The 23214-nt window shown below is 37.3% G+C and overlaps 1 protein-coding gene across 1 annotated transcript in view; it reads left to right on the forward strand.

Annotated features, from left to right (window-relative positions):
* Nucleotides 1–1552: 1552 nt before the first annotated feature.
* LOC149067003 (cytosolic iron-sulfur assembly component 2A-like) overlaps nucleotides 1553–23214 on the forward strand; it is a 31092-nt gene continuing 9430 nt past the window's right edge. Inside the window, exons 1-3 of the mRNA XM_089252848.1 lie at nucleotides 1553–1696; nucleotides 13423–13584; nucleotides 22336–22385. Of these exons, the coding sequence (XP_089108974.1) occupies nucleotides 1669–1696; nucleotides 13423–13584; nucleotides 22336–22385 (240 nt within the window). The 5' untranslated portion in view covers nucleotides 1553–1668. The remainder of the gene's footprint in view (nucleotides 1697–13422; nucleotides 13585–22335; nucleotides 22386–23214) is intronic.

Consider the following 23214-nt stretch of genomic DNA (forward strand, 5'->3'; position numbering starts at 1 on the left):
AAGAAAGAGGAAAAAAAAAACTCACGAGAAGCGTTGACTGAGGGTAACAAACCTCTCAAAGCTACAGATAATGCTCTCAGGCCTGCCTGAACAAAATTCAGACCAACAACTAACTGGTGGAGAAAGAGAACTAAAAGTTGAGGAACGAACCTGGGAGAACCTAATACAAGAAAACAAAAAGTGAGAGGAAGTTTCAGGAATCTTGAATCGTAGACAGAGAGGGTTAGTCATTTTCCTAATACGATGGAGGTAATCATTCAAGGGAGCTCTATTGCAAATGAGTTTGTGAAACAAGCATTCCAACATTCTATTCGAAAAAAAAGGGGGAGAAGTTCTGGCAGCAGTTATAGAAGGAGCTAAACTCAGAAATAGATAAGAAAAGAGCATTACGGATATTTTCCTTGAAATGGCGAGAGTAAAGAGAACGAATGTCCTCCACATAAATGCTAGAAGGTAGAAGATCAACAGTGGAAGAAGCTACAGTTCGAACATGATTGTCAATTGTCTCATTAATGGCAATGCCCGAATGACTTGGAACCCAAATCAGTGATATGCTGTTAACCAATGAACTAGTATGAACCAGTTGAGCATACAAGAGATGAGTCACCGTAGACGAATGAATAGAAAAATTATCAAGAGCCATGATGACTGATTAGGAATCCGTAAATATGAATATTGGAGTATTTGAAGATTGAAGGAGGACGCCTTCATTAAGGAGTTCTAGGTAGACCTAGAACTCCTTAATACACGCGTATATGAAGACGTCTTAGGTCTACCTAGAACTCCTTAATACACGCGTATATGAAGGCGTCTTAGGTCTACCTAGAACTCCTTAATACACGCGTATATGAAGACGTCTTAGGTCTACCTAGAACTCCTTAATACACGCGTATATGAAGGCGTCTTAGGTCTACCTAGAACTCCTTAATACACGCGTATATGAAGGCGTCTTAGGTCTACCGCAGGCTGTAGACACACGTCAATTTTCGTTCCCGATGTCAACTCTTGTTATTCTTTCCTCCTTGAAATTCAAGAGCCTTTTTGGATCACGTGATATTTCCATTTTTTTTGGGGGGGGGGGACCACTGAGCTATAAGTAAAGTTTACTTATAGCTCAGTGTTTTCAACACGTCTGTTCGCCTTGAAAGCAGTCACCTGAATCCAAAGCATCGAGGAGAAATAAAATAAATAAAAATTATTTCTCCTCTAAGATCCAAAGTCCTCTCTAGTTTGCAGTGAATTAAAGAAAACATGACAAATGTGTGAGATAATATTCCTGTTTGTAGTCGTAATTGTTGTAATGGAATTTCTGACTTGGAACGATAATTTTAATCCTTAATTTGAAGTTAAGTTGGCTTCGTTGGAAATACATGAAAACCGGGACATTTTTGCACAGCGAAAAAACAGAAAAATCAGGACTGTCCCGGGAAATACAGGATGTATGGTCATTTTATGTAGCAACCTGTTTTGATATCTACACGCATGCGCATTCTGATGTGTTGAATGCATTCTAGAATATATTCTAGACATTTGTGTTGAATGTTCTTGTGAGATGAAAATATATACATATAAGGTGCATATTTACTTAACAGCTGAGTTGATTGAAACCCTCCAATCCTTTGAAGGCTGATCTGACAAACTAATTAGAGTAATTACAGGTGCATCGTGATGTGTGAAGTCATCGGCGAAATATATGGTAATCCGGTTCTGGTATATCGTGATCGTTCATTAAGCAGTGGAGTTTTGGCCCACAGAGCTTAATACAGTCGACGCTCGTTATAACGACAGGTAGGATAACTCTCAAATGTTTCCCTAAAATAACTACAGTCGGCCCCCCGTATTCGCGGTTTTTTCCTTTATTGGAATTTTTCCCTAAAATACTCAGCAATCGTCGTTCACGTGTTTATTTACAAAATTTGAGTTGTGCTTGTTTAGGATGGCTCATTTTTTTAGTGGGGAGGGGGGGGGGGGTTTCACGCACAGAAAATGCTGTGTTTTGTGGGTACAAGACTGACACAAAGTATTTGAATTGATTGTAATATTATAACAGAAAATGCGAAAAATTTGACTATTCCATAAGGAAAAGGCTGGTGAAACGTCTATTTCATCAGAATCTTATGCAAGTAAAGGTTGTTTCATAGGTTTAAGAAACGATTCGGATTGTGCAATGTAAAAAGCACTGGTGATCAAGCCTCTGCCGACCAGGAGTCGGCTAGAAAATTTCGAAAAATTTGTAGAAAGCTATTAAAGAGAAGGGTTATGCACCTCACCGGGTGTTTAACGCTGACGAAACTACACTATTTTGGAAGAAGATAAGCAACAGGAAGAAAGCGAGCTCGTGGTTTTAAGGCAAGTAGAGATAGACTTACTATGTTGTTTTGCGCAAATGCATATGAGTACATGATAAAGTCCACCATCATTTCCAAATCTGCGAATTCGCGAGCGTTGAAGGGAAGGATAAGCCAAAGCTCCCAGTATTTGGACGAACAATAAAAAGGCTTGGACTATGAAAACACTTTTCCTGGATTAGTTTAAACTGTTTTTCGTTTCGGAAGTCAGGAGGTATCTTGTTAGTGAATACATGCTATTCAAAGTTCTTTTGATATTGGGTTGACCGAGGAGGAGTTAATGCAGCTAACTGTTACTGAAACTGAAGCATTACCAGATAAAGAAGTAAAAGACAAGATCACCACAAGTAACATAGCGAAAGGGATTCGCAAGCTGAAATCAGCAATAGATTATTTTCATAACATAAATCCCTCTATTTTACGTTCTTCACATGTAGAAAAATTAGTAGAGGAAGCCTTGCCAATATACTCCGACATACTTAATGATATGAAGAAGACACGGCAAACAGAAAAATGACAACAACAACAACATTCTTTCAGAAAACATCACCAACAATCGCTGCATCCTCTTTTACATTCCCTTCTACCTCTGCGTCACCCTGCTCTTTTTCATGATATTCAATAAACGAGATATACAATAAAAAACCTATGGTTTCTGTTATTCGCAGTCACTCCCGGAACGTAACCCCCGCGAATACGGGGGGCCAACTGTATTTATTTTTTCTTTTCGATATAACGACCGCTCAGTATACCGTCCGTTTCGATGAGGGTCGTTATAACGAGCGTTGACTGTATTTAGTTAAATGATGAATTAAGTGAATGATGTGATTGATCACTCACATGGCCTTGTATAAATAATGGCCTGTCATAGGAGTGAGAGAAAAATCTTCGACTGTATGAGAATTAAAATTAAGTAAACCAAACGTGATTCTTAGTAGCTAGTGTATTTTCTTTTTATTGCTCTTACTTAAAAAAAATGAAATAGACATGAATATGTTTGTAAATCAGGATATACAAGCTTCAGATTTCACTGTATTCAAAATAAAAATTGAGAAACTGCTTACCTTTATAAAAATAGTGACAATAAGATCAACAACCAATAAAGTTGTGAAAGAAAGATTCTATATTTCTGTAACATTTTTGTGTTCAAATTCAATAACCATTTCGTGTTGCTGGTGGCCATCTCTACACCAAATGAAAATCTTTTCAGTAGCCAAAACACAGTATCTCTAAATTGTGAGCAATAATTCAGTCTCCCTCACGTAATACTTTCCTGAAATTATCAAACTTTTTCCAAGAAACAGTGTTTACTAACAGAAGTCACACCATTTCCATCATAAATGAAATACTAAACAAGCTTTTACTAAATTTTGAATAGTAAATCTGTTTCCTCTCAAGCCTGACCCCTATAAAGAGAACCAGTTTAGATAGATAATAAGTGTTCATCGTTTTTCCAAGAAGTGAGAGTTTGTCCAACAAAAGGGGGGATTAGAATGACAACTTTCCTCCCATCCAAAGGACCAAAACAAGACTATATTTTTATTCAGTTTCAGACAAGTTTCCATCTTATACAGTGTCTGTCTTAGACAGGTGTCACTGTATTAACAAATGATATACTGTAGACTCCTGGACTATCCAGCCTAATGTGGCGGAAGTGCTCGCCGGGTAACGGAAAAGCCAGATAATTTGAAGTTTTATAAATGCTCACTTCCTACCATAGGTGTAAACTTATTGGAAATGGTGGGGGGGGGGGGTTAAAACTTTAGTACAATATAAAACCCAATTTATACGACGCATTGTATAAACAGGGTTTTTGTGATGCTCAAAACAAGTGAAAACATTGTATAGGCCTAAATGTGTATAGGCCGCATTTATACAATAGAACCTTTTTACTAAATTTTTAATTGAAACTTTTTTGAAAACGGCACTCCCCACCTTCCTTTTTATATATGTTTTTCAAATAAAATTTTGCGAAAATTCATTGTGGTTTGGATTCAAAATCACACTTCAAAGAAATTAATATTGTCAGAAAAATTTAATCATTTGAAATTATATTATAAATTACTCAACGTATAGTATATACTGACATACTGACATTGTCGTAAAATCATCATTGCTAAAGTTTCAAGCCCTCATACATTATTTCTCTCAAAAGAGAAAAAAAGTGTTATTTGAACCTCTAAAATGTCTTATCCTTGTTTGCTTTGCTGTTTGGTTTCTAAGGAAAATGTAGATAATGCATTAAATTCATTTCTTGAAAATTTCTTAAAGAACTGATAGTGTGTACATGTTTTCTATTAGCATACCTCTACCCAAGAAATAGGAGCATAAATGGGAGCCCCAAAGCAGAAAGAATATGCCGAAGTCTGCGACGTACGTCGCAGAACAATCAGTGCTATTGCAGAACAATCTGGAAGAATTTTAAGAAAAATGTAGAAAACACTATTATGGGAACTGCCGAACATTTCCAGTCAGTCGAGGGCTCATTGCAGAACAATGCAAAACATTCTGCTTTGGGGCATGGGGGTGCTCAGGGGCTCTGTGAGCCCCTCCCAAGCTGACCAAAACTTAGGGAAAAAATTTAATATTTCAGTGAAAAAATTGAAATATTAAAAGAAAACACACTTGATATGTTATATTAATCAATTTCTGTTAATTTAAATGCTTGTTGAAGGGTGGTAACTCAAAATTTCTCGGGAAAAGTTTTTTGTGCTCCCCCAGGCACTTTTTGTCTCCTCCAATTAATTGGTTGATCCTACGTCTATATCCTCAATTTCTTTCAATACGCTTTCCTACCTTTCACGAATAACATTGTCGACACATTGGGAAAAATTAAATGACATGTCAGCATTTTTAAAAATTCTAATCTCTTTCTTTAGGGTTTGTCCAACACCATCTGTAGCAGAAGGCCTCCCCTCAAAGCTCATGACGTTACTGAAGTTCATTTCACCTTAAGGCCCGTTTACACGAGGCAAGCGCTTTAGTGGGCAACTTAATTTTAACTTACCGATTCTTCTTGAAACTGTCCACACGATGAATGGCAAGTAGGCGCTCATTGGATAATTTTTACGGAGGTGAGCGCAATTAGCGCATGCGCGCTTCAGTCTACTTAAATCCACGGAGAGAGACAGACGCACAACGCCCGGGAGTATAATAGTAATAATTTTTTATTTATCTGGCATTCAGAGAGGTGCTTTTTTTAAAGCTCATAGCTTTCGTAACGATGGATGAAGATGATCAGGTAGAACTTAAGAATACTGTGATCAGAGCCACATTATATGATATTTTTTTTAAAGAATATAAATTTATTCACTTAAATAAATTTATTGAATAAAAAAGGGGAAACTTTTTTCTCACTTGCACGAGAGCAACACACTGAGCAAGAAGTAGGTCACGCAAGGGATACAGTTTGCTTGTCCCCTTTTTTCGCCTCTGCACCCACGTAAGGGGGGCGAGAGATGACGCCACAGGGGAAAAAAGAATACACAACATATTATAAACTTATGTAAGTCATCGAGAAGAAATATAAGATTTCTCTATTTCTCGTCCAAGTTGTAAATATCGGTTATATGATATTTTAATCGAAGTTGAAGAGGAGATAAATTATGAATTATGGAAGTCGAAAATACGGGAGAAGATTCTTGGCATTCGTAGGAAATTCTAAGGTTTAAAAATTAAATAATAAAAATTCATTAAACAAAAATTATTTCCAAATTTTCGAAATCATTATTATTTTTTAATTTGATCTATAGAGATGATATCTTTATGTTAAATATTTGATCATGTATTTTTACAACAGATGGCAGCAAATTCGTTCTGGACGAGAGAAATATTCGAAACCCCCCTCCAGTTTTTAATATATAAATCCTCCCCACCCGATATATATTTTTGAATCTTCAATTTTTTTCCACTCCTGACATCACGTCAACAGAATATTCCATAGCTTTTTCCATCATCGAATAATTTTTAGCTTGTTTGTTAAGGTAATTTTCATTTCAATAGTTCAACAAACATTCATGGCGAAGATATTTTTCAACAAACTTGAAACTTGTGTCCTCTGGCCACCTCACCATCCAATATTTCCGCGGAATTCTAGCGAAACTTCAGGAGACGACGGAGTATGAACAGGTTCACGCTTGAGATCAAAATAAACCCCCTCTGTGAGAGAGCAAAATGACCCCTCCAGCGCGGCAGGTCACGCCCACTGGCGCATGCGCATACGTCTACTTAACCCGAAAAAATAGAACCGTTCTTATCTGACTTACCAACTAAATCACTTCTGCACTTGCGCACTTGTCAACTTAAGCCGTGTAAACGGCCCTTATCGTCTGCATACATTGTATCGTACTTGGCAACTAAAAATTAAGTTACTAACTAAAGCGCTTGCCTCGTGTAAACGGGCCTTTAGTCATTAGATATAGGCCTACTTCAAAAAAAAATAATAAAGCTATCACATGCGTCAGCCTGCTATATTCAATGGCTAAAGGTGAAATGGATTTCTTCAGTTTCATCACAAGCTTTGCACAGAGGCCTTCTGCTATAGATCGTGTCGGCTTTTTACACCTAGTGACTTCTCAGAAACACCCTATAAATGCAAAGTTAAAGTGTCACATAAATGCCCACTCTAAAACAACCATAGCCGGCTGAATAATTGTTTCAGTCAGAAACCATTGAATCAGTCAAGCAATTGCCCTCCCCAGAGCGTCCCAGACATGCTCTATAGGGTTAAGGTCTGGAGATCTGGCTGGCCAATCCATCCGGCGAGTATCCTCACTCTCTAGAAAATCGTAGAGCAGAAGAGCTCTATGTGGCCTCGCGTTATCATCCATTAAAATGAACTCAGGGCCAACTGCACCCCTGAATCAGTCAAGCATCTTAAATTTTATGGGTTTTTCAGTGGCAATATACATGAGAAATTATTTCATTGCCATGTTTTCACCAACTAAAAAACCACGTGGATTTTATCGATTGAGAGTTCAAGTAGAAGTGAAAACGTCAAATAATTGAAGTGTATATACAGGTATGGTCTGTCCCCAATATGAAGGGTCCCTGGGTAAAGCAGGAATCGGGAGGCCTTGCAACAAGGGTCATATACACTGGTGTAAGAAATTAAGAGAATTTGCAGACTTGGCCGATTATCTCTAAAACTACTGTACCGATTTTAATGAAATTTGATATGTACATACATTGATACAATACAAAACAAATAACCATTCAATAATTGTAATACATACGCATGATCGTGCGTAACACTCAATAGAGTCGGAAGGTATGAAACAGCGGTTGCAGAATAAACAAAAAAATGGGTTAATAGGGGGTATGGTCCCCTCTTACAGATATACAATGGTCTCGCAGCATGATTTCATACTTGAAATAAGGCAGTTTATCATTTCCTGCTGCAATTGGCCCCACTCGTTCAGCAACGCTGTTTTCATTCCCTGGATGGTTCCCGGAGGGGGGTTGTGAGTTGCAATTGCCCTCCTCAGAGCGTCCCAGACATGCTCTATAGAGTTAAGGTCTGGAGATCTGGCTGGCAAATCTATCCGGCGAGTATCCTCACTCTCTAGAAAATCGTCGAGCAGAAGAGCTCTATGTGGCCGCGAGTTATCATCCATCAAATGGCAATGAACTCAGGGCCAACTGCACCCCTGAAAAGACAAACATAGGGCTCCAAGACCTCATCCCTATACCTCACACGAGTCACAGTGCCTCTTTCAAAGACATGGAGAGGTGTGCAGCCATCCAATATGATGCCTGCCCAGACCATTAAACCTCCTCCGCCATAATGGTCGATTTCGCGGACATTGGAGGGTAGGTAGCGGGTCCCTGGTTCTCTCCATATGAACGTACAGCGAGAATCTGCGCTTAGGCTGAACCGGGACTCATCAGTGAAGAGAACGGTCGCCCATTGATCCATTCTCCAATCTCTATGGTCTCTGCACCATGATAAGCGGATTCTCCTATCCGTAGAAGTGAGCGGAACGTAAACAGCAGGTCTTCTTGCAAACAACCCTCTCTCATGAAGTCTTTTGGAAACAGTCACCCTTGATACACAGGTTCCTGTGGCTGCATACAAGTCACGAGAGAGCTGAGAAGCTGTAGCACTCCTGTTACGCCTTACTATAATCGACAAATGGCAATCTTCTCTGGCCATCGGGGCTCTTGGGCGACCTTGCCCAGACTTTCTCTCGATGGATCCGGTATCCTGGAACTGTTTCCATAAGTTACACACGATGCTGAACGTTAAATTGAACTCTCTACAAATCTTGAGATTGGCCTGCTTCTAGCCTCCCCCACAATTCGCCACCTCATTCCATCATCTAAACGTTGGTGGTTACTCATTTTTACTGTTACAATTTGAAATTAACCGATTGCTGCAGAATAACACCAAGATGTGCTAGCGAACGAAATGAGTCTTAACTTACGCGCGCTTATAAAGCCTGTTTCTCTACTGGCTCCGCCTACATACATGTGTAAGCTTATGTATTTGACGTACAAGATTTGCATTTTTGTCTAGAAACAGTGGTTTTACATTTAGTTCAGTTATTTTCATGAAATTCGATAAAATATGCAAATTCTCTTAATTTATTTCACCCGCGTATGTTTAATTGGTCAGTGAATATGTTGTTTCAATTTCGGGTCCTCAAAGTTATAGGGGCATTTAGGCATATGCCCCACTTTCAGTTTGATATTTTCCTTGTCCTAGAAATTATCTCACCTGACATAACCTCTTTCATGTACATCTATCAATAAAATATAATAAATATATATAAATTTTTAATTTATAGGGAAAAGAATTCTAATTAATATGATTTTTGAAAATTAATTTGTGTTTGGATTTGCAGATATTCAGCCAAATACCTAAGCATTATTCAGCCAAACCAAATATTCAGCAAAAGGGCTGAATGCTGAATATTCGTCCAGTCTATAATTTTTGCCAACCCTGCTCAAGACAGAATCTTTACCTGTGCTGCACTTATTTTTTGCACTTCTTGCCTATTCCTTCCATAGTCCCCCCACATCCTACATCAATGCTCCTAGGCTGCAATCATTAGCGGGCTTCTAAGCCATATATACATATCTATTTTGTGGCCTCTTCTGCAATTAATTTATAGTGGGGGGGAGAATTATAAGGATAATCCTGGGCTGAAGCCCTCAGCCCCACCCTTGGGGAGGCCATGCCACTCCCTCGCAACTTGTCTCAACAATTCCTAACAAAAACTTTTTCAATTTTTTTCGTCCTTTCATCTCGGATTCGGCACCCCTCCAGAGCAAATAAAAATCATTCTTTGATTTTTTTCAACTCACTGAAATTTTTTCATCCATTCACTTCAGACTTAGCATTCCTCTTGAGCAGTGCTCTGGGTGGCTATGGGTCACATGATCGAAGAGTGCTCTATCACAAGAAGCAAGCATGCATTTTGGTTCCCTCGCCTAGTACTTTTTCCAGAACAGTCAAATGAGAAAGGCAAAGGAAAAATTTGGATTATCGCGTCTCCAAAGCACCAAAAACACCTTTGAAATGAAATTCTGTGTGTGTGCAAGGAGATCTGCACCTCAGTAAGACCCCATTTATAAGAGTCTCAGTTACATGCCCTTGCCCTGCCTTCTCTATCCCGAGAAGGAACCACTTTGGTGACCATCAGGTGACACTGAGGTGGTAGTAAATGAAACTAGCATTTACAACTTGGTAAATTTTCTGAATTATACTAAACTTCTGAACTCATGGTGAGTATCAATTCTTTACTCTGATTCAAACTCTCATGAGTTATTTCTCAATAACTTCATGTTGAGTTGCTGGCTATATCCCTAGGAGATCTCTTCTGCTCCTTTTCTTTAAAAGGGTATCACAGATAGAAACAGCTTTTTCCTCATTTATTTGATATGGCCCATACCGGTCTGCAGTTTTACTGTAGTATCCCACTTAAGGGGTTCAATATAATGATAACAGACACCGTACTTTTCACCCCAATGCAATTTATAAACTTCTTGAAATTCACAGAACTACATTTCTTTTCAATCACATGGCCCACAACTCATGTTACACTACTTAGTGTTACAGTAATGGGCAAAATCTGCCTAAGTGTTTCCCACGTGGGACACCAAAGAATGATGAAAATGATGATACATGTCTTTGACATTTATGAGACGTTTGGCTTTGGTCACGATTCATCCCTATGCCTTTCAACATTAGAATATTTCATTTATGTGATGCACAATTTCTATTTGGAAGAATAGATAAACTTTGCCTAATAACACTCAGAAAATTCACTAACAAAAAAGGCAAATAAAGGAAATTACGAAAACTCCTTATGCATTTCGACACGCTATGGGTGTCGCTCTTCAGAGGATAACCTCTCTCGATGACCGAGGATCCCGCTTGGATTGAATACCAAACCTTAACTCTCTGTTGCTCAGTGGAACGAAAAACATAATCTGGTCACGTCAAACGTTGTGATCAAAATGAATCTGAGTGCCTGCGTGTAGGTCTTCTCTACCATCCTGATTGGCTGCTTGTGAAATGGAGCTATCTGATTAGTCTATTTGAATTTTCTTAAAATTCCTGCTCGTAATGAACTTTAGCCATGGTGTTACGATCGGGGGTGTTGATTTATTTTCGTTTACCAATATATTTTTGAAGGCTCGAATATATGTACCTTCATAGAAGTCTAAATAAGTTGTATGTTTTACTTTATAGAAAACTAAACTAAAGTATGAGGCATTTGTTAGCTAGAGTATCACTGCACCTCATTAACTGTTTTTTATCATTCCAGATAAGTTTTCCACTTAACCGTTCTTGTTTGATGAGCCATCATATTTTCCTTCCTTCCTTTTAAGGTTGAATTTTATAATTAATCTCAAATCTCCAGCATAGAGATGAACCTTGCTAACGACAAAAAACCTGCTCCAAAGTTCCCATGTAACTTGTCGCCCTTTTGGGTCTCCCGTTACGGGTTGCGTTATCGATGTCCCGATAATCCTCCCCCTAGCTAACTAGTTAACACTAAGTCTTCCCCCAGTCGAGGATCTGGTTGTGTCAACGACCTTTGATAATTATGTTTAATATAAGTTGTTATTCTTTGTAAAGAAATATTGTTATCAATTACCTTGTTTAGTTAGCGGAGGGCCGCAGACTTCCGCTGATTTGGTACAATCCATTGTCTTGGTCTCACCCTCAATAGCCTTTCTGATATCGTGGGTAAAGTCCGGCCGGCTGCGTTCACAGTTATCGAACTATATACTACTGCATCGAACGATATGCAGATCAACAGGAATGACGTCATAGTTTTCCTGATGCGGTGGAAGAGACTCGTTCACTCAGTGTACCGAGAACAAACCTGTTTTTGGCTATTATAAATAGGCTGGATAAACCTGAAACTTGGCATTCAACCTCCTAACCTCTGAGCAGTACGATCTTCTCACTCCTCCCAGTGGGGATGATGGCTTAGTAATCTTTACTAACAATTAGATGTTGTTGTGTTAATACTAATGTCGTAAAAACATGATTTACTAAGCTAGGCTACTCCGGCTGGTCCGGGTAGTTGGTTCAAACGTAATCTTCTAGTCATTAATAGACAGTTACTGTGCGTTCTAGTCAGATGGAATGTGATTCCTAGAAAGAGCTGGGTGAACCCTACAATGATTCAGCAACCTACACTTATGTACAAATAAGTCTTCAACATGGTGCCGGCAGTCGATAGCATGTTTCGCCGACTGCTGTGATTCAGCAAGGTCTATAAGTGTTGCTCCGATCCCTATAGGTTCCTGAGGTGAACTATCTCGAGAGGTCAACGTTGTCCGCCTCACCTGAAAAAAAGGACACTTCATCTCGATGTTGGACATACGAGTTGATCAACAATGTCAGGCTGTTAATAGGAGCTGATCCACAGTTGTATTTGGGTGAGACCTAATCTTGTCGTTTTGTGTATCGTTGTCAATTTCAGAATTAACATGTAATCATTTGAACGCTAACGTATAACTTATTCTAAGTACTTGTAACAATAAATGATCTGGAACTTGCCTAGTTCATTTATTGCCTGTTGAATTGTTGGATCTTTGAATCACGGGAATGTAGCTAATTTAACAACATCGCTACACCCAGGGCAGAAACTAAGGGAGCGAGAGGGAGGTTCTGGTGCAGCAGGCCCTTTATAAATGAGAACCCAAATTCTCTTTTTTTGACCACTCCTTAAAAATTACTGGGTGTGGGCACCAAATTGCACACTTGCCCCATGTGTCTATTATTATTATTTTTTCTCTGGTATTGCTGTCCGAGGCCTTGTCTGTTCCCTCATGTTTTCTTATCGCAAATATGTCTCAAAAGAGTGACAGTGTGGTGTCTCATTAATTTTTATTATTGCAACATTTACAAATCTAAACAAAAGCCTTGGATGTTGCCCCTTACAACCTGCCACTCACTGCACCCTTTGCGCCCTCGCTTAAGCTGCCTCGCTATTAGATGCAAATAATCTCTCAGATTGACACATTACATCTCTCAGATTACACATTATGGCCTTGAGTTATAAAATTAGAAATAAATGAAAATGTTAGAACTTGTTTTAGTATTATATATCACTGAGAGAATTGAAACACTAAAAACTGAATAAGCTATGGTGCTTCATGTATAATTCTGGAAAAACTCGATTAAAAATGGTCACATGTTCCTGATGGAACATTAATCAGCATTCATCTGTTGCATTACAATTCTTATCTGAAAAGAACAACTTGCTAACAAACATGAGATGAACATGAAAACTTTATTTAAAAAAATCCATATCTTTTATATTGAGATAAAAATAGCAATTTCTCCGAACTGTTCATTGATTGTGCTGCCTGTACTCAATAAAATCTACTGCAAATTTCATTCCTCCCTGTGTATGCCCTTGAATCCCATATGTAAGGGACCTCTGACAACCCTTCATTGCCCCCAATGTTTTCTTCATGTTGGCACCTCTGGTTACTTGTATTGCCTATGCAAATTTGTTTTAAACTTTTATGTAATTTAGTGTACAAATTCATAATTTTAGACGTATTAATGAATTTATTCAGGTTTTGTTTTCTTTATTGAATTTAGATATCATCAAAAATATAAAAGATCCAGAAAAGCCGCAGACATTAGAAGAACTTGAGGTGGTTCAAGAAAGCGATATTTCTATAAATGAAAACAAACATCATATGGTGATTCACATTGAACTTACTCCAACAGTTCCTCAGTGCTCATTAGCAGCAATCATAGGTATCTTTATTAGAATGAAATAGCTATTATAAAGTATTGGTAAAGCTTATATACAGTATATATATATTTATATATATGCCAAAAATCAGATAAGTTAAATATACTTTTAAGAAAACTAAAATTTTATACAAAACTGTCATTAATTCTAAATCAGGTATTTTTTATTTTTATTTTTTAGGATAAAGGTAACAGATCAGCAATTTTTTAAACAAAATGTCAAGTCGAGGCAGGTGCATATCTAGAACAATGTGTGGGTAGGGGCGAATTTTGCAAGTTCCTTGGGACAAAGTTTCCCATATTATTTGGCTCTTGGGAGGGGTGATTGTTCCTATTGTCCCCCTCTCTGAATCTGTGCCTGAGCAAAGGCAAGCATCTTCAGCTGTGAATGAAGCTGAGGTATATATCTTCAGCTGCAAATGGATCAAGGGCATGCATCTTCAGCTACGAATGCACCAAGGCAGGCATCTTTAGCTGCGAATGAGCCGAGACAGGCATTTTCAACTGCGTATAGAGCAGTAGCAGACCTCTTCAGGTGCTAATGAACCTGAAGCAGATATCTGCAGCTGCAAATGAAGCTGATGCAGATATGTTCAGCTGCGAATGGGGGGTATCTGGGGTGATGTGTAATAGAAGTGACTTATTGTGTAGATGCATTGAATCATCCCGTATTTCACAGGACAGACGAGTTTCTCCCACATTATTCAGCTATTGGGAGGGGCGATCGCTCCCTACCCCGGATCCACACTTTAGTCAAGGTTGTTTCCAGCTGTGCTGATTTGCTGTTTTTGTATGCCATTTACTGTTTATTGTTTTGGACCCTGTACCTAAAATATCTTCAGGAGCTCTCAATGCATTTTCCAAAATTTCAGAAAAAAAAACTAAATAGAACTATGTGAGGAAAAAAATTTATATAGACATGTCACAAAATTTCTATCATTGGGAAAACTGTATTTTAAACTCAAATTGTTCATTTTAAAGGTAAAAATTAAATATCTAAAGTGATGGTTAATGTCTATGTAACTTAACCCCATCGAGTAGAGGTAGCTGTGAGTGTCTAAAAGTATTGATTCAAAAGTGTCAAACAATTGACCTTTACTTTTCCAACCATGCACAGCCCTGGTCTTGAAAAACCCCTAAAGAAATCCCAAAAAACTCAGTAGGATGATTTTTTTCTGGAAAACCCCTGGTTTTTGCCAAACCTGGGTTAATGGTACTTCTTGTCCGTTTTTTGCTTGCAAATGAACCTAGATGAAAAACTAAACACCCTTCACAGTAGTGTATTTACAGGGGGGGGGGCTAAGTGGACTTGCTGCCAGGGCGGCAAATTTGGAAGGGAGCAAATTTTGGAGTATAGAAAGAGGGGAGAGAAAAACTTCTTTTTTTTTAATTCACATTTCGTAAACTTGTGGAAGTGCCATGTGTCATTTCTATCTTAAATAATATATAATTATTAAACCATATTGTTTATTTTTATTTATTTTTTGTTTTGTTTCACACAGACTGCCGTTGAAGTAAAAACATATATGATTGTCTAGCCTTCCTACTTCGGCTTAGAACATTTCAATAGCTCAATTTCGGCTCTCTTTGAAAGTAAAAAGACAGAACATTCTACAGGCAGGTTTTCTGAATACAAGGGGAAAAATTTCCTCTAATTTTAACGACGGCCTGCCATATGAGAAAGAATCGTCTGCAACAAAGATGCTTTTATTGGCGCCGGTCGGGGCTTTGGTGAGAGTCTATGGTTGACCATCGGGGGTGTAGAAACAGTGTTAAGTGGATACAAATCAAATGGTTGAATTCGATTACAATACAATTTTTTTAAACTTGTTTGGGAACCGAAATGAGATGAAGCTGGTCAATCTCTAGAACAACATCCGTTGCAGTCACTAATTGGAATATAAAGAAATCATGGAACATAATGGTAGGCGGGGTCACACGATTCTGTTTACTACTTCACCAAACACCAACTCTGGCTATATCGCTATATTGCAATTTACTGCCATTAATGAGATGGGTTGGAAATGAGGGCACCGTCTATCGGTGGTTGCCTCAAGTTCATTAGGAAAAATATGATTCCGTTTACTGGTCCTATAAGGACAGCTCTACTCATGTGACGAGTTCCTGAAAACAAAAAAAGGAACAAATGCTTAGCAGAGCCCATATTTTATACAGTATTACATTCGTGGTTATAAACGTGGGATTACCAAAAAAATGGAAAAAAGTTCCTCTTCATTTTTCACCAGTGTTTCCTAAAGTAGGCAATATCGCCCCCTGGTGGGCAATGGAATGGTCCAGAGAGGCGATGAATGCTACTTGTTTAACATAGGATCCTATGGGTTCACTTTAGTTGGCGGCGATAAGAGAAAAAATTTCTGACGGAGGGGCTGATGAAAGTTTGGAAAAACTATGTTTTACACTTTCCTGATGAAAACAAACTAAGCTAATATAAAATATATAGATACTCATTTCTGATATGTTCATACATTTTGTATTTTGTTAGTTTTCTTTAATGATAATTTATTAATAATCACCACAATTCAGTCTTAGGTAATTTGGAGTCCTCTGTAATACTTGTATTCAATAAGGTGTAAGGCTCATATTTTTTATACAATACATCGATAAATTGAAAAAGTTTGAGCTAATGCTCGTTTAAGAAATTAAAGTATAAAGGAATATTTATTGTATTTCAGTTTCATTTTGCTTGCAAAGCCTCATGAAATTGACTCGCATCCTGGTCTTAATAGAGTTAAATCATGTTTTCTCTGCAATCTTTATATTGTCCTGTCTTACTTGCTTTTCAGATGTGTAACAAACACGACAGGTGAACAGTTTACATTTGCAGTTTGAAATATTTTTATATATCGGGGATAAAACCATGCGCAAAATGTTTATTGTATTTTAGTTTCATTTTGGATATAAAACCATATGAATTCGGCTCACGTTTTAGTCTTAATACCAGGGACAACAATTAAATTGTTTTCTCTGCAATCTTTATATTGTCCTGTCTTTTCATATGAGTAACAAACATGATAGGTGAACAACATTTCCAGTTTGAACTATTTCTGTATTTTGGAGATAATTGGCACCATATGCCAAAAGGGAAATTTTACAACAGAGCCATTTAAAGTGTTTTCAAAGTGAATATCTATGTTATTTATTGAAATAGGACTTGATGTTTTATACCTATGTGTACAGTGTAACGAAAATGCATCAAATTAATAGCATTATCTCAATATTGACGAAAATTAACATAGTGTCTTTTACATATACATAGTATTTTGATTGTTATGTTATATTAATCTATTTATTTCATGGAACAAGCATCGCGTTGTCTACATTTTAAAAACATGATTTTAGAGAGTGGTGTGACCCGTATGTTCATTTTCGTTTTAGGAAAAAGTCACAATTTCCAAGAGATTGGCCTATTGCCATGGCTCCCCACAAGGGTGGGTCTGACAGGGCTCCAGGACGATTTTCATCAATTTTTGTTTCTTCACGTTATAAATTCATCATAAAGGGGCCTGTGAAAGTGTGATCTAGGGGCCCGCAAAATGTCGCAGCCTAGGGGCTCTGCTCCAGGATGTGGGGGGGCCATGCCTACTGCATCATATGATATTTAACTCTTAATTAACCTAGTAGCATTTTTAGAATTGGCAAGCATTTGATAAACACTAATGAGCATTTAACAAATATTTCCAAAATTAAAAGTAAGCATTTAATAAATTTTATGTCAGAAATGTGCAGTGGATGCGAGCCTTATGTTAAGTTTATAAACAAAATGTCATATATTGTGATGGGGTTTTTTTTCCGAAACAGCGACACATACGTTCATGTAATGATTATTGCAAGAAATACAGTACTATATTAAACTGTATGTACCGCAATAGAAAATTTACGCAATGAAATATATATGAATGCAAATAGAAAATTACGAAGTGAAACAAAAGACACAAACCACTGGCGGGCCCCATCTAGAATTTTAATCAGTCCATGAAACAATTTCGAACAAGTGTTTCATTATTTCAATATACACTTTAGGACATGTGGTTAAAGATAATATGTATAGATATTATGTAATGCATTATTGATTTTGTTGCTAGACTATAACCAAGTATGCACCATATATTGTGGAATTAAATTTAACAGTGTTTTTCATCGATGTGTAGACGTCTATGGGCCGAAGGTTGAGCACCCCACCGGTTTTAGGGCAATCAGTATGGATTGGAATAGGATACAAATACAGGACAGAAAAGTAAAATTTAGACGCAATTATATACAATACCACTTTTTTGTCTTTTGTTTGTTTATGATTTATTAGTAATGGCATATGAGGGGTGGAAAGGGGAGGGTTAAAAGTTTAGACTGGAATGGGAGAGGGGTGGCAAAATTTGTATAGCTCACAGGCGGAAAAAGCATAAATACGGCCCTGCCCCTCTAAAAAGAAAGAACTGCACCCCACCCTGAGAAAATCTGGTGTATACTCCTCTGGTGTTGATGACTACTAAACTGCACATGCACTCTAAACACATATCATCTGTAGTTTATTCAGAGGATATACATACCCCCACTTAGAGCCGTAACTAGGATTTTTGCTACTCCACCAATTTAAAATTCTATAATTCAGGGATTCAAGAGCTACGCCAAATTGTGCTGAAACGGTTTGCAATATCCCTGCATTCGACCCAGGTTTTGGTCCGGAGAATTGGTGCAAGTGGTACACACAGAAAGAGAGAGACAAGCAATTGGAAAGAGGTTTTGAATTTTAACAAAAGTAAATTTAATAACAATTTCAACGGGAGTTATTTAGATTAGGAATAACGAGTTAGCATTAAAAAACTTCTCAAAATTCATACCAGTCCCCATGCAAGTCTGATGAAATATCACAATATGATTAGGTATTTAAAGCTTGGCAAGGATTCTCAAGCTATACAGGCGGTAACATCGTTGACCTTGAAAGGAACGAGCGCGGTCACGATCTGACACAATACATCATGTGGCAGGTAGGTGCAGAAAAATTTGTAGGCCCAACTGTGAGAGCCGAGGTGACGATCAACACCAAGTAGAACAGCGGATGGCTAAGACTAATAGTTCTTTTGCAGGCTTCTCTTCAGCTGTTTTACATTAAAAAACCGTGTGGCTCATGGTCTGTGACCATAGTTACTGGATCCCCGGAAAACAAGCCACAAAATTTGGAAAAGGCCCAAACATCTGCAAGATCCTCCTGTTCTGAGGCAGAGTAATTTTTTTCAGCAGAATTTAAGGAGCAGCTCGCAAAGGCCAAAGGTTTCTCACCGTCTGGCTCCGCTTGTTGGAGGACAGCTCCCAAGCCTATGTCAGGTGCATCAGTATATATTTTCAAGTTACAATTAGATTTTCTTGTGGTAAGTACTGGTGGACCATTTAAGGCTTCCTTTAATCTTTTAAAGGCATCTTGGTGTTCACTGCCCAAATTATATTTACATTTTTTCCTAGTAAGCTGATAAAGCGGGTGTGCAATGGCCTTGAAATGGAGCACAAATTGTCTGTACCAGCTACACAAACCAAGAAATCTTTGTAATTGTTCAACATTACAAGGCCTTGCAAATCACAGCACAACCTCAGTTTGACAAGGTTTCTCATGCCAACCATTTTTTGACAAATTCAAACTTAAATATTCCAATTTTTTTTATACAAACTACATTTCTCAGGTTTCAATGTCAAACCTGCTTTGGTTAAACATGTAAATACTTATTTGAGATTTTTGAGATGATCATGAAACATGGGATTATGAACAACTATATCATCAAGATAGAACTCTGCACATTTCCCTACCAGTTGTCCAAGAATGATTGTCATCATACATTGAAACATTGCAGGAGTATTATTCAGAGGCATGACTTTAAACCTATACATGCCTGAGCTCGCAACGAACGAAGTCTTGTCATGGTCTTTGAGCTTGACTGGCACCTGCCAATAGCCAGAGACAAGATCAAAAGTGAAGATGTAAGCAGAATCTGCAATTCTTTGTAAAATTTGTTCAATACAAAGCAACGGATACTGATCCGGAGTGGGAATCTTATTTACTTTCTTGTAAACCTCAAACCTCCAGTCCCCCATTTTCTTCTTGATAAGAAAACAGACTCCAGTCAGTGGAGGCCGGTTCTATAATGTCATCCTCTAACATCTGTTTAACCTGGTCCTCCACCAACTGCTTCTTCCACTGGGAGGGGGGGGTGGTGGAAATGGAGGTAAAAATACAGGATTACCTTGTGTACAAATTTTATATTCAATGACCTGCATTTTACCAGGCCTATCACAAAGCAAGTTCTCAAATTTTGGAAACAATTTGTTGAATTCTTTTTTTCTTTTTTTTTTTTTCAAAAGAAAATTCTGAATTTTCAACTAATGTTTCAATTTTTTCCCTTTAAACTTTACCACAATATCATTGAAGACTGCCTTTCAATTCACTATGTTTAAAATCTAAAATTATTTCAGCAGAAGCTAAAATATCCTTACCTATCAGTAAAATCAAATGGGGCTCCAGTGAGCACTATCTACTTACTCTACATCAACCACACTATTGAGTGTCTTGACCGGAGCCTTGATGACTCCTGCGGGTTGGCAGAACTCACCGGAGGCAGTTGAGAATCTTTTCCGTAGTAAGATTTTATTTCATTTTCATTCTGACAGATTTTACATGCTAGTTCTAGACTAATTACAAAACTATCTGCACACCAGTGTCAATGCTCGCTTGAACAAAGGTTTGATTCACCTTAACCACAGTTCTTGAAAGCTTTTGACAAGAGGGTTTACGGCCAGAGGACATTCATCTCCCCCTAATGTATCCCCAGACTCGTTTCCGTGTGCCTGTTGTTTAAGAGACAATTCCGGTGGACATGACCGGCCTGACGACGAAACAGACTACAGGACGCGAGACCATAGTGCAAAATTTTGTTGGTTACTACCAGGGTTGTTTGGTTTAAACCATGTTGGTTTTAATCAAGTGGTTTTTAAAAAAAAATCAGTCTGGTTCATTATTAGCAAAAATGTTTAAGTCTTACCACATTTTCTATTCTTGGGATACATTCTGATGGTATATCTTTAAATGGTGTAAGATGATATGGTTTTTTTTTTCAAAAATCTCATAAAAGTGGCCTGACTACAAATTTTCTTTCATTTTAACTATCTTAGTTGCTGAAAATTATATACAGTATCAAAATTTCTCACTCTTACTGCATTTTCTAACTTTCCACTACATTCTGATGCTCTATCTTAAGCAAATTCATGAATGAGGATTGCATCACACATTGGTGGTAGTAGTGTCTCACAGGTTTTTCCCCCTTCACAAAGAAGCAGCAACAGTGGTGACTTCACTGTCATGCTATAAGGGCAGGTGGTCTTATAATCCAAAAAAGAGCGGGGTACTAGTAGTTATATTTACCTCACAGACATTTTCATTTTCTCTCCATAGGAAGCAGCACATTGCATACTGTATATTGCCACCAATATTAAATTGGCTTAATATTAAATTATTATTCTTTACATATTTTCAACACTACCCTCAATTAATCAAGTTTCTACTGTAGAAAGTAGTAAAAGACCAAAATTGGTCAGTTGGTGAAGTGGCTGGTTATTCCTGTCCAAATAATTTCCAGTTAGAAATTCCTTGGAATATGTACTGTGTCACCATTTGGTTAGGATGTCCAATGGTAAGTGATTTATGACAAATAATCAGCTATATACTGGGTGACTATAATTCGAAAGTTCTGATTCTGAAACACGAATGAAAACTGCTGGTCAGAATGGCTTGAAAATTTTCATGGGTCCATTGTATAAAACAATGGAATTTTCTTTGGCGAAAGAGAAAAAAAACTCCGCTCAAGTCACCAAAAAGTCACCAAATTTTGCTTTTGGTATTTGGTATACACCCTGTGGTAAGAAGGTTAGATTATAAGCCATTGTGTTGATGTATCTTCTCAATCATAGGTGTATACTATGATTGATGGGGTGGGGGATGAATACCATGTGATAGCTTATTCAGCATGGCAAAAAATCAGCCATGAGTGATGGTTCACTCGAATTTTGACGATTCTCAGAATGATGCTAAAGATGAAATTCCAAAGCATTGGAAAATCAGTAAGAAAAACTTGAATCTAGAAATTTCAATTCCAGTTTAGTAGAAATGAGTAGTTCACTACAAACTTGCGGCTCCTCGACTGATACCGAAATTATTATCTATTAAATTATTAAATTATTAAATCTGGTAATGAAAACACAAGAGAAAATTAATCACAGAAACTAAGAAAATTAACAGTGAAAATAGCGAACATTCTGTAAAAACACTGCATCATTTTCTGAAGCAAACAGTGGAGATAGGGTGTAAAATATTTGCAGCTCTTCTATTATAGATGGCATTGTGAAGGCTCAAAGAGCAAAAAATATGCATCAACCTAAGCTTACAAATTATTATTTTAAATAAGGTATGGTATGTAAATAAAATTAGAATTGGAACAAAAAAAATTGAATTGAATGTATTTTTGTATATTTGCATATAGTCTAACTGAACTGTGTAACTTAACTAATGATTCCATCAGCATGTAGTAAAATTTGTTATTTTTCTTTCTTATGAAAAAACTTTCTTGAAAACTCTCTACCTCGAAATTTTTCTCGTTCCCGTCAGTTTCGAGATAGAGAGGTTTGGCTATATTTTTGTTTCATTCATGATGGTATTGGTGAATGTGTGTGGATATGAATAATTTTAAATGTTTATAGGATTGTGTGTCAGGACAAAACTAGAACGTTCATGGAATAGAAAATTCAAAGTAGGTGGTGTTTGTTAATTAAAAATGTTTTACAAATTTAGTATGTTAAATAAAGCTGTTGGTCGCTGTTGGTTCCTTCATTAGGCTTACTTGATTTGTTAATCAAAGATAATTTTTTTTAAGCTTTCCACAATTTCATTTAGAATGGTTTGAAATTTTTTTGACCGTCACGTTTTTCCTAAGTCTGAAGTGGTGCACTCTCTAATTGAATATAAAAATCTTCGGTGTTTCCCTAAATGCCGATTAAACCCAAGCTCAGTATTAAACTCTCACCCTATAAAAAACTAAAAGATTCATACACCAGTGTAATATCAATTTAACCCCCTTAATGTACAATGATGAGATATCTTGCATCTTTATTAATGGAAGAAATATGTTTGCGCTCTCTCTTCCTTTTTTCCAAACTCTTCATTGGTAATCCTTTTTAATAAAAAAAAAATTTTCCCCTTTTATTTTACCTTAGCATCATTTTTTTTCTCCCTCACTACAGCTTGATGAGTACAGCAAATATACATATACTAGCTATAATAATCAGCGCTGCCTGGGTTTTCTTCGAATACTGGGAGGATTGAAAAGAGTGAGAAACCATTATGAAGGCATAATATTGGCAGGATAAGTGACAAACCATTGTGATATATATATATCATATCACAGTTTGAAATGCACTGTTAGGGAACCAAAGTAAACATTCCATAAAGTCATTGTTGAGATCCAGGAACCATTGTTGCCCGAGAAGTTTTTTGCCCTAGCTTTGACGAACTTTTGAATTATCCTATCATTCGATTCCCATTCAGTATATAAGCAGAATTTAAGTACGATAGATTTAAAA

Source organism: Pholcus phalangioides, unplaced genomic scaffold (assembly GCF_987345545.1).
Source record: "Pholcus phalangioides strain wild (caught in Gottingen) unplaced genomic scaffold, Ppha-v1.0 ptg000031l_1, whole genome shotgun sequence".
Taxonomy (NCBI): Eukaryota; Metazoa; Arthropoda; class Arachnida; order Araneae; family Pholcidae; genus Pholcus; species Pholcus phalangioides.